The sequence below is a fragment of the Stegodyphus dumicola genome, chromosome 10 (genome assembly GCF_044657685.1).
Source record: "Stegodyphus dumicola isolate Sdum_Otavi_A_Nest chromosome 10, ASM4465768v1".
NCBI lineage: Eukaryota > Metazoa > Arthropoda > Arachnida > Araneae > Eresidae > Stegodyphus > Stegodyphus dumicola.
The window spans coordinates 100,988,069-101,000,521 of record NC_140777.1 but is presented as its reverse complement, the minus strand read 5'-3'; the positions used below and the strand labels follow the sequence as shown (position 1 = coordinate 101,000,521).

At 32.0% G+C, this 12,453-nt stretch overlaps 1 protein-coding gene across 1 annotated transcript in view; it reads left to right on the top strand.

Annotated features, from left to right (window-relative positions):
* The first annotated feature begins 438 nt into the window (after window positions 1-438).
* LOC118189896 (uncharacterized) overlaps window positions 439-12,453 on the top strand; it is a 28,137-nt gene continuing 16,122 nt past the window's right edge. The window contains exons 1-2 of the mRNA XM_035360599.2: window positions 439-586; window positions 5,287-5,619. Coding sequence (XP_035216490.1) covers window positions 5,304-5,619 — 316 coding nt within the window. The 5' untranslated portion in view covers window positions 439-586; window positions 5,287-5,303. The remainder of the gene's footprint in view (window positions 587-5,286; window positions 5,620-12,453) is intronic.

Sequence of the window (12,453 nt, the reverse complement as noted above, 5' to 3'; positions counted from 1 at the left end):
TTATTTAATTTTTTTAAATATAAGACTAATATTTAGTGGCAACAATTTGAAAAGTGATACGCCGTTTATCGTGATTCGACGCAAAATGCCAAAACGAAAACAATAGTCCTTCCATGGCAAAAAATCCTTTGGACTAATAAAAAAAAGGTTTATTAATTTCAGACTTCTGTAGTATCTTGTAAATTTTGATAGACTACTGAAATAATTAAATGATAGCAGAAACAAGTAAAACAAAGTTGATCTGCAGTAAATGTTTCATTAAAATATGAAAATAAACCGCTTATATGCAATATATTTATGCATGCTTATGAGATATTTAATGCTAACTAAATATAATTCGCTAATAAATTATTTTTGTTCGTGGCAGAGGAAAGAATTTGCCTCATGCGCACATGAAGCAAAACGCAGCTCTTATAATGACCTTCAGCGGATTTTTAATTTCATAGTATTCCCAGAAACAAATTCAAATTTTTCTCTTCTACTATTTATCATTTCGGCCTTCTTTATTTTATAAAATTAAAATTTTAAAAGCCTGCATCTTTTATTTTTAGAGCATTAAGAAATTGCTAGCTAGGATACTCCCACTGTAAGTCTTTTTTTTTTTTTTAATTCTGGCCTCCATCGTGAAAATTGAAATCATTTTATCACTCATTAACTCGAATATAAAATGTGTAGCATAAATGAAATATTTTGTTCTATGTCTATTTATTTATTTTATGTAATAAGTAAATATTACATAAATGTAAGAGTTAACCTTTGAATTTTTCAGACTTTAAGGACTTTTGAAGCAGTTGCTTCTCTGTTGTCTTGCAGAAGAGATTGATATCTTGGGATATCACACTTTGGGTAGTTTTCTGTTACCGGGACCGGATTCAGGAATGTATGTATGTGTGTCTACACACACATACACACGCACACATACATTCCACATATGTGCTTTTCTTAATCCAGTCCCGATAATAGAAAAGAACCATATTTTGCTATGGTTGCTCTTATTATGCGATGTTTTTTATAAATGGTATGGGTATTATGATGACCACCCATTCAAATACAACTCTTGCAATGCAATGCATCTTTCCTAGCGTTCTGAAAGCTATTTTGCTGCTCTTCAAACATTATTTTAATTTGGGTGAACATTCAGTCACGAACTGGTGTCATGACGCTAAATTACCATAAGGATATTGCAGTGTGTGCCACTTTCCTAACCGTAACATATATAGTTCTTCTATATCTATGAAACATGGTCGAAGTTTGAAAGCCTTAATTACACCCTTCCATTAAAATCTTCGTGAGGATCCTCTGTTTTATTAAGAGAGGCATCTCCTTCTTACTCATCACTTTTACAGGGCCACACGAGAATGATGAGGCCGCTGTAACAGGCCTCATCAATCTCGTGTACATCGTATCATAGACTTTTACAGGGGCTGCTGAGTTGCAGATATACATGAAGGCTGAAATTACCAAAACCATACATTGTGTCGCATGAATCTCTATAAAAATTTCAGCAGGCCTAATCATATTTAAATGTCTTAATATCATTAGGAATTATTCTTCTTCTTTTAAACTTACGTGTTTGTTTCTTTGTACTACAGGTTAATAAACGACTATAATGCAATATGCAAATACATGCTCCATAAAAATAAAATTGTCAGAACCCCGTGAAATAATTTTTGTGACTAGTTGCTGATTACTTTCGTTAGAAATTAACCAGTATTGTTCCTAACCGTTTGTATTGCGAAATGTTTATACTGAAATAATTTTTTTGGAAACAAATTTTCTCGGCATTGCTGAATTGGACGCTTTGACTTTCATTCTAAGATACAATTATCGTGTAATTTAAATTTAATTTTTTTAGTGAGGCTTAGGCGAACAATGTAAGAATGTCTTAGGCGAGCAGGTCAATTTTCTGCTGCCGGATTAGCCGTGTAAAACTGCGTATGGCACAGACTGAATTAGGCTCAATGAAAATGGGCCTCCAACAATGGAGGAGAAAATTACATATGCTTCTATTTGTGCTCATTTTTTGCAATGAAGTTTCACAGAAATTTCGCAAAAAGTTCTAAAAAAATGAAGATACGATTTTCAATACTTTGCAAATCTCTATGGATCATTTGCTGAACATGTAATGCAATTCACGGGATAAACTTCAAAGATACATGAAACAGAAACAAAGGAAATGCCATTTAAATGTGATTACAGAGCAGTTAAAACTTCCACTTGGTGTTTAAATTCTGCCTGAGTCTTCCGGAACCTCTCGCACTTTTCAGTCTTTGAGATAAATCGCAGTTCTAACTGGTGCTCACCAAAGCCCTAAATAAAATGAACTCCAACATTTCTTTTTATTAATCTGAACCACAGTTCAGCAGAAAATTCTATTTGAATGTAAAAGTTTATTTTAGCAAACAATGAGATTTGGAAATCGATACTAACTAATAATACCTGTCTTCCCTGGATGAAAGCTGAGATGTTCAAAGGATCGTTTAACACGTTTGAGGATGTAATCAAACATAATGCAGTCGGGGAAAGCAGTACATTTTCCAATTATGAATAAAGCATAAAAAATATTTTCTTCACTCCTACCACCAAATTTATTTTACTGTTTATTTGCATTTGCATTTTAAATTAGATATATATAGGGTCATTAAGATTTCTAAAGATGTTAAGCTGACATTTCCTGCCGGTTTAGCATTTCTGGAGATTTTAGACATACATCAGTGGCAGGCAAGCCTTATTAACATATTTCAACACAAATTTTTAAAGTGTTCCACTCTCGCTTTATTCACGACTACTCACCTAAGAAATATATATTCTATATATATATATAATATATATATATATATATATTTCATTCTGAGTTATAAAATGAATGAGATATAACGTTGTTAAGTGAACCTAGTGCCAGAGTATCGCTACGATAAATAAATATAGTGAATTTTTTAAAGCGCATTTATTCTGTTTTGGTTTATGCGCTATCGACAAAGTATATTTAATTAAATTCAATACGTTTCAATGAAATGCAGGAAAAAATGAGTCTAATTTAATATTCCGTACAAGGAAGTCATGTGGAGTGCAAATCAGATTTTTTTCATATTAATGTGTAGTACACATTATTCCGAATTGTGGACGAATTCAATTTATTAGCCAAAAATAATTGAACAACATTAACACTAACGCAGATCATTCATTATCATTCTATACGCAAGAAACCTTGCAAATTGCATGCGTAAAAAAATTTGTAATATAAATGGTAAGCTAGGTAAAAAACGAATAATATGACACATTCAAAATATATGGCATATTGTATTAGCAGTTCTGCTAAAATTCATAGAAAAAATCATAAATTCACAAATATATACAAATCATGGAATATTTATTAATAATGTATACTGTTGGGTTATGAGTATTTTGTTTAAAATATGATAAAAAAGAGAGAATAATAATAAAAATTATAAAAATTTGAAAACTTTCAGATTTTACATTATGCCTAAAGGAGCTTTTTTTTAACCTTTTGCGTAAATGTTTTTTGCACTTAAATCATAAAATTCAATTCAACAGCAATATAGCAAAATAATTTTTATATGAGCATATCTTTAAAATTTTTGATACGCAATCTAGTGCGCTGGAGAAGTAAATGTTTTTTTTTTTTTTTTTTTTTTTTTTTTTTTTTTTTTTCCCAAAGCGAGTTTAGCCATTTCTCGCTTTGAAATCGTTGAGTTTGTTAATCAAAAATTCGTTGAAGTGTTACAAAATAAGAAATCGATAATAAAACACATTTCAAATTCCAAATTAGGGCTTCCAAATGCCCATATTCGGTGGAAGATTACGTTTTTCAAAATTTGATGGCTTTGGGTACCGTTATTTTATCACAATGAGAGAACCATATATACATTTATGCAGATTCTTTGTTATTTAATTTCTTTGAATAAAGCACAGGGCGATAATATTTGGTGGCAACAATTTGAAAAGTGAACCGACATTTAAAATTTTCAACGCAAAATGCCAAAGCGAAATTAATAGCCCTCCTGGGCTAACGCTCTTTTGGCTAAAAATGAATAAAATCTGAAAGCATTCAGATTTTACATTACGCCCAAAGGGACGTTTTTTAACGTTTTGTGTATTACTTTTACTTATTAAATATCATGTTCTTCGCACTTAAACCATAAAATTCAATTCAAGAGCAACATCGTAAAATAATTTTAAAATGAGCATGTCTAGAATTTCCGATACACAGTCTCGCGCGCTGGAGGAAAAAAAAAAAAAAAAAAAAAAAAAAAAAAAAATTCTTTCCGTACGGTGTTGCCATTATTCGCTTTAAAATCGTTGAGTTTGTTAATCAAAAACTCGTTAAAGTTTCATAAAATATGAAATAGATAATAAAACCAATTCCAAATTCAAAATCTGCGCTTCCAGATGGCCATATTCCGGTGGAGACGTACGTTATTCTAAATTTGATGGCTCTAGGTACTGCCGTTTTATCACAGTGCGAGAAACATTCATACATTTATGCAGATTCTTCATTATTTAATTTCTTAAAATATAATACAGGGCTCTAATATTTGGTGGCAACAATTTAAAAAGCTAATCAACGTTTATAATGAATCAACGCAAAATGCCAAAACGAAATTAATAGTCCTTCTGGGCAATTGCCTCTTTGGTCTTATAATGCACGATTTAGTTAATAAGGTCTGGCAACAGTGAGTGTCGTCGTCATTAGGAGATCGCGCTTTGAGATGCTGTTGTTCTAAAGCTGTAGTTCTTCTTTAGTTAGTAATTTCAATTAAAACATACTACTTTTATTCTGCTATTAGTTTTCTTTTTTTAATTCTAGAAACACCTTTTTCACATTTATGCAGCAAGTTAAAGCAAAAATTCGTTTTCCATGTACATACATTAAATGTTATATTTATTTTGTTAAAAGCATTTCACTTAAGGATTTAATCTGTTTACTATATTTTAAGTTAGGAAGCTGAATACTGAAATGCTTCCGTGATTTACGTGTATGTCAGTCGTATTTAACATTAAGTTTCTTACAATAAAATTGGAAAACTGCCTTCATTTCTACCCATTCTGCTCCAGAAAAGTCATAATGTTCTTTATATGTAAATGCAGAAAATTTATATCTTTAATTTTTTTTTTTTTTTTTTTTTTGTGTGTGTGTGTGTGTGTGTGTGTATGTGGAGGAGCTGTTAAACTAAATTTCAGTCCCTTCGAGAGTTGCGTGAATGCATAAATTTATATGCTGGTATCGTTACTTTAAACATCGAAATTCGATTTTATGTTCAATAGGCAAAGAAAACAAAAATATGGAATTGGAAAGTAATGATGACATTTTGGCTTCTCTAAATGTATTAAGCAATAAAATTAAAGACTTGGAACTGCGAGTGAGTGGTGTAATGATGAAGCAGCGCGACATGAAGGATATATTGGATTCGATGCGAGAGGATATAGGGAGCGAAGAACGAAGTTCTGCAGGTCAGGATGAGGCTACAGAGGTAGTCTATCCGGAGGATTATCACGTCGTAAGTGATTTGAAGAAGGCTGTTGAAGAAATGGAAAAGATGCAGAAAGCATGGATGGAAAGTGTTCGGCAAATATCTAAGGTGCAAACTGGCTTAGAAGGTCTGTGCTAACTTTTTATCTATGTTGCTGTTTTGAAGCAGCATTTGTTTAAAAGTTTTCAGGTGTCTGAGTTAAACGGATCTAAGAAAATGCATACTCTACTTTGGATATACAAATAACACGTCATATACTCAGGTCTTAATTTGCGAATTAAAAAGTTACAAAATGCAGCAGAAAGTTTATTAAAGCACGCTAATGAAATTTTAGTCTTTAAAACTATAAAAAAGGCTCTTAGTCTTTAAAGCAGTAAAAACATTTTTATTAATAAAATTTTTAATTAAACTTAGAAGAAAGGAAATGGAATATATATATAGCTAATTAAAGCAAAAAGAACAAACGATAAAAGACCTATGTGGTCAAAAACTTTGCGCATTGAGCTGCAAAATTTTGGAAAAAGTTAAAAGAAATTTCCTAGTTCGTACGCTAAAAAGTTTCTTAGATACTGTGTTTCCGTGAAAATATTAACAAAAGTAAAATAAGGTGCAATGAAATGTGTTATAAATATTTAAAAAAAAAACAATACTAACACTTGAATATTTAAAAATAAAATTAAATACTAATTGTAAGCAATATGCTAATCAAAGTAAGACATATTTTAAACATAAGAATTAAAGTGCGACAAATGATTAAAGCAAAAATAAAAAAACTAAGAAGCGGTAAATTGTAGATTAGCTTAATTCGAATCTCCTTATGGCTTTTCAGGGGAAATTATTATTAATGATTTTCGAATCAAGCTAACTCCAGATCGCGTTTCGCCGAAACAGATAATTGAAACTGTATACGAAACACTTTTTATAAATTAATTGAAACATTTTTGCCAAAACCTTTAGTTTTAATTCTCTGTTCCAATTTCCCGAGGCGTCCGCTTGAAGAAACACATTAAGGTGTAATAAAAACTATAGACAATGTATTGGCAATGCCATTGTACAGAATAAAATAAATAGAGATTTGCTATTAGTCAAAATATACAAGTTTTTATGGGAGGACCTACTAGCTTATAGAGTTTAAACTTTGTAAAAGTACCAAAAATTAAATTTAGCATAATAATAATAAAACAGATGAATTTAATGTAAGACCAAAAATCAACACAAGAGAAAGAAATATTTTTAAAAACCAGACCTGGAAAGCCGACGTCTTCATAGCAGGAATGATTAAACTCAGAAGGGGGTGCAAGCCTTGAGCTAGCAAGCTGCTAACTAACATGGCAGTATAATGTAAAAAGGGGGAGAAACGTCATGAGGAAAAAGCCAATGAAAAGTAGCTGACCGTTGGTAAAAACCTGACTCAGTGTAAGGGGGATCAATGCTTTGAAATATGCAATAGCTGTTCAAGATAGCGTCTTGCTCTACGAGTTTGAAGAAAGTTGGGCGCGGGTGAAAGAAAAAATGCCTAATTCAACAAAATGCTATAATATAGCCACAAAAGTGCGAAGAAATAATGAAAAATAGCTATTTATTAATTAAAGTCGAAGTTCTTCAAGCTAGAGAGCGATCAAGCTTCCAGAAACGAAATGGCCCATAAGTTACTAACAGGAAAGAAATGACCAGTAAATGCTTATAATGTATTTAAGAATAGAATTAAGTATTGTGCCAAATTTTATGAGTAAAAATTGAAGCTGTGAGAGGAACTATTTATACATTTATACATGAGATCTTCTGAATCAGCCATCCACTTTACACCGTCCCATGCATAAAATTTCATTATCTAACTCAAAAAATATAAAAGATAAAGTTAATGCCAGCTTCTTTTAACGTATTTTTAATTACTTTTTTAGGAATTAGGTTATTCTTCAAAATTGTTATAAAGTATAGTACTTCTTGGAAATGTTTTGTTGCATTGCAAATTCTATTAATTCTAAGCAGTTGTGCGTAAATTGTATTGAGGACGACTCTTTTAGAAATATTGGAATTCAAGTTGGTTAATTTAAGTGTAGGAAAGTTGAAATCTCTTCGTTTATCGTAAATTTTCAAAAAACTGTAATCTATAATATGCAAATCAAGATAAACTATATCATGTTGCACTGTATTTGTAGTATAAAGTTGCAGGCATGAAGGGTATATATTAGCTTTTTTGAAGTTGTTGAAGGCTATTACATTATCAATAGAACGATGTGTTGGTAATAGTTAGGATCTTCATTATTGAGCGAACGTACAAAAGTCAATTCTTGTGTAAAAAGGAATAATTCACAAATTTCAATTGAAAAATTGCCCCCCCCCCATAGGTATTCCCTGTATTTGTTTAAAGATGTTGTTATTTAATTGAATATAATTATTGGAAAGTACGCCAAAGAAAAAGTTGCCATTTTTCAGCATCTAATATTTTAGAAATTTGGGGAACAATTTAGGAAGAGCAAGTAAACTGCTATAAATTTCTTCAAGTGGCAAATATATATATATATATATATATATAGATAGATAGATAGATAGATAGATAGATAGATAGAGAGAGATGTAGTAAAAGATGATATCACAAGGCTAGAGCATACGCAAGTATAATTTAATATTACTTAATAATGGCTATTAGGTTTGGGAAAACAAGAATTGGGAAAAATCAACTGTGCTAACAATAACTTGTGTAACTTATCTAGCGGAAGCACGGTTCAGTCTAATTGTTTTTGTGAAACGCGAAACAACGCCCAACTATAATATGAGTCATTTTTTATTTTTTAAAGAACAGATACACTATTAGTAAAGACGAAATGTGTTTTCTTTCAATATGAATTACAAATTCTTGTAAGGATTCATCAATCTTTTGTTGTCGCGCGTCTTCAAATAGAATTTCTTAGTTTTTAAAGTAGTTTTTCTCAAACACAACGCTCGTTCGTTTATAACGATTTTGCAGTTTATTTTCCCCTATACCAGATTTTCGCAGAGGTCCAAAACTTAAGGAGGAATTTATTTATCCAAAGTTATCTCGGCAGAATCTGGCGTATCAACTTCTATGATTCGTATGGCTAAAGTATGAGCCGTAGAAAGCAAACTAACGTGATTATGAAAATTTCCGAGAGATTATGCAAATCAGAAGCCTGGTTATGTAAATTTGAGTCTTGCGTTTAACTCAAAAACAGATAAAAAGAAAATTAGCACTACCGACAGGACGAATTACATTTGTGAGAAACTGGCATGAGAAAGAACATGAATATAAACATGACATTTCGTCGTTCATCGAAGGCGTAATCTGGAAGATATTGATACGCACTAAGGAAAACTTAAAAAAAAAAAAGGCTTTGAGTCATCAATATTGCAATAATTTGAAGTCGCTTGTAAGGTTTATCCTAAGTTTATAAACAATTCCGGTCTCTCCTAATTTCAGCTTATAATTCTTTACCAGAATGAGCTTCTAGAATTGCCCTAATTTGCAAATGAGTAGGAGTAGTATTTAAGTTGAAGTTCGTTTGATTACGCTCGGCCGTATTACGTGACCTGGATAGCTTCGCTAGCTAATTTAATATTAAGAATCAACTAGTTAGAAATTGTATTAGCCTCGGCTAAATCTCTTCAGTTAGTTATTAGTTAAGTTCTTATATTTTTGAGTTTAAGCCCAAGTGGAGGCTTAGTTGTACGTCCTGAGAAAGGGACCGTCTGTACACTTTTAATTTGAGCAATAAAGAGTAATAAACCCTTCTTGAGTTTTACGTTTCTCTTTCTGGACTTAAGCGATTATTCGCTTAGTAGTTCACTAGGTTCCTCCACACTTAGTTAATAGATAAAAGGGAGGAACACTACACTCTTATTGTCTCTAAACTTTGAGCAGCATTCCAAACAACTGAATGTGTTTGCGACTCACCGCTTATTACATACAGTGCGCGACTGTACAAAACGATTGATATTTAGCGGTAACAACTAAACGTAATGCATGCTACACCGCCTAAAAACTCGCTAACCTTTTCTTTTGTGGAATAAGTATCAGGAAATCTCATCAGATTGTATCTAGAGACTTGAATTATTCACTCTCCATGACAAAACTCAGGCTGCGCACGGAATACGACTATTTCCAAGCCTACTTGCAGCGCATGCCGCTCTGTGAGGTTGGAAGAACAGACGGAGAATATTTGCGATGCTGCAGTGGGCTTGCCAACAAACCGCACTCGCAGTATATAGTCACGTCCAGCCTATACTGAGAATCTCCTCTCGGAATGGCAGAATGTCCGAGAGCTAGCGTAGGTTAAAAGAAAGTAAAGTTTGCATTATGAAGGGCTCTATGATATCAAACCGATCATCTGTGTGGCGCTGTCCAGAGAAAAGTAATGTAAATAAAAGTTTTGAAATATGAAGGGCTGTATGCTATACGACCGATCATGTGTGTGGCGCTGTTTAGAAACACCGCGTAAGAAGTTTAATCTGCGTTCACAGTGGTCCTTTTGGGCGGAGAGTGGCAACGTGGAAAAAAACGCTTTCAGCGGACGTCAGTTCACATGAGCGCGGCAACGTTCTCTTTAAAAGTTGTCATATACTCGCCCTAGATAGCTCTTCATATCAGAAACTTGGGGGGAAAAGTGAAATTTTTGTGTGGTACGATTACATTTTAAAATTAAAATGGATTTAATTTCTGCTCGATTAAAACTTATTTTACTTCTTGCTTTGTGTAAGAGAAGCAGAATGCAGTGGTTTATACTAATATGTGAGAGATCACTGCAGCAAGGAGATGCAAATAATTTAATTGAAGAAATGCGCTTGAACGAAACAAAATTTCTTTCAATTACTTTCGCGTGAAACCTCACCAGTTTGATGAATTTCTAGCCTCATTGAACTATTTATTCAAAAGCAGAACACTCATTTTTGTCAGAATATCGCAGAAAAGAATCGTTTGGAAGATGGGAATAGAATATTCCAGAAAATCATCATTGTATATATCTAAGGCTGTATTACATCTAATTTAATTTATTTATGAATTTGTTGAATGACAATTAAAAAATCCTAATTGCATGATTCTATTTTTGAGAGTAAATTTTTGATAGGGTAGAATACTATAAATGTTTTTCATGATGTATGAACTTCCGTTAAATAAACTTCTCTTAACTGGTTTAAATAATGCTATAAAAAGTATATTTTGTTTAAATATATGTAGGATTTAGATCATTACTAAATTAAATATCACACTTAAAAAAGCAGTTATTTTTAAATTAATAAACAACAGTAATGTTTTAAAAAGTGTTTTAGTTTCTGCCTTATGTGCATATTTTTACCTTAAATGTAACCGTAATTCCTTCAATAAGTCATTCATACATTAATGAACAGCCATTATCTAAAGTTTTATTTTATATGATCACTTTTATTCTAAAACTCATTGAAGTAACTGAATTTTTTATAATACTTCTTTTTCTGCGTTAAAAATTGAATTCCACAGTTAGCAAATTTGCTAATGCTCATGCAAAAGTTCTTTAAATTAATGAAAAATTATTATCAAGATTAAACCTCTGGTCAAGTTCAAATATAAATTGTTCGAAAAGTAATCATGCATGTAAAGAAAAACAAACATGAAGCCATTAAAATGCATAGAAGTATTTCATAAAATCAGCTACATACTAGCAAGCTTCTTTTTGTATAAATAACACTTTTCTTAATTTTATTAAAAAAAATGTTTACTTGTCACCACTCGTTTAAAATTCAGAACTCACTAAATTTTTTAATTAGATGAAACAGCAACATTATACTAATAGCAGTATCGCTTTTGCTAGTCTCATGTCAGGCGAAATAGAATCAGATCATAGTAGTCAGATCTTCTTATGAATTATACCAAAGGCTCGTTGTCAAAAGAAGGATAATGCACACAATGCCGAGCGAAAATTAGGTTTATATGAATGATGAATGAAATGAAAGGAAAAATAAATGTCCCCCCCCCCCAAAAAAAAGTAGTGTAGATTTAAAAAGTTGTAGTAGTTGTAGTAGTAGTTGTAGATTTAAAAAAAAAAAAGTGTATTCGTACCATCATCAAAGGTAGGAAAAAGCAATGCTCTAACCCGCAATACAAAGTTCCTAAGTACCAATTAAGGTATCTTGTGGGTATGTGTGGTTTTCACACTTCACGTTCAGGAAACAGAAGCATCTGGGCTACTCTAAAACTAGCGATAATATTTATTTTAAATACCATCTCCATTACAATACCACTCCTGGTGACGCTTGAATCCAAAATCTTTAACTTAAGAAGCCACCGTTTTATCCACTAGACCACTAGAGTACCCTTAAATTGATGTAGATATATTTTAAGAAAGATTCAAAATCTGAAATTTCGAAATCCATCACTATTTTCTCGTAACAATCTATTGATTTAGATTATTCCGTAGAAATTATCAACCATATATAACTTATGGTTGATTATTAAAGTTTATTACTGTTAATAAACTTGAGAATTTTCCTTTAAATATTTTATAAAGCTATTTATTCTATTTTTATTATTATCTGAAATTTTTACATTTTTTTTATTATTATTATCTGAATTTTTATTAAGATTAGTCCACTTGCCTTTTTTTTTTCAACAAGAAAAATTTTTGCATTGATTTAAAAACCATGGTATGAACTGAATGTTTGAAACGAGATGCCTGAAACTGACGCATCAAGTGTCAAAATGTTGAAGTTAAGTCAACTCACGCGTTCCGCGCGTTCTTCGGTCGTCCGGAAAATGACGTCTCTGAGCTCGCGTCTGATAGGTCAACTCTTTCCGCCCGAACACGTGATCGCGTTGGTGCGAACTGAGCTTCACAATAATGACAGACCCACCGAGACTGGATGGTGCAGTAATGGACAAATATGCTATTCCATAAAAGGCCATTCAGTCTGGAGGTTCAAGTCACATGACGGTAAACGGAAGACTAAAGAAATATAATTATCGCTACCG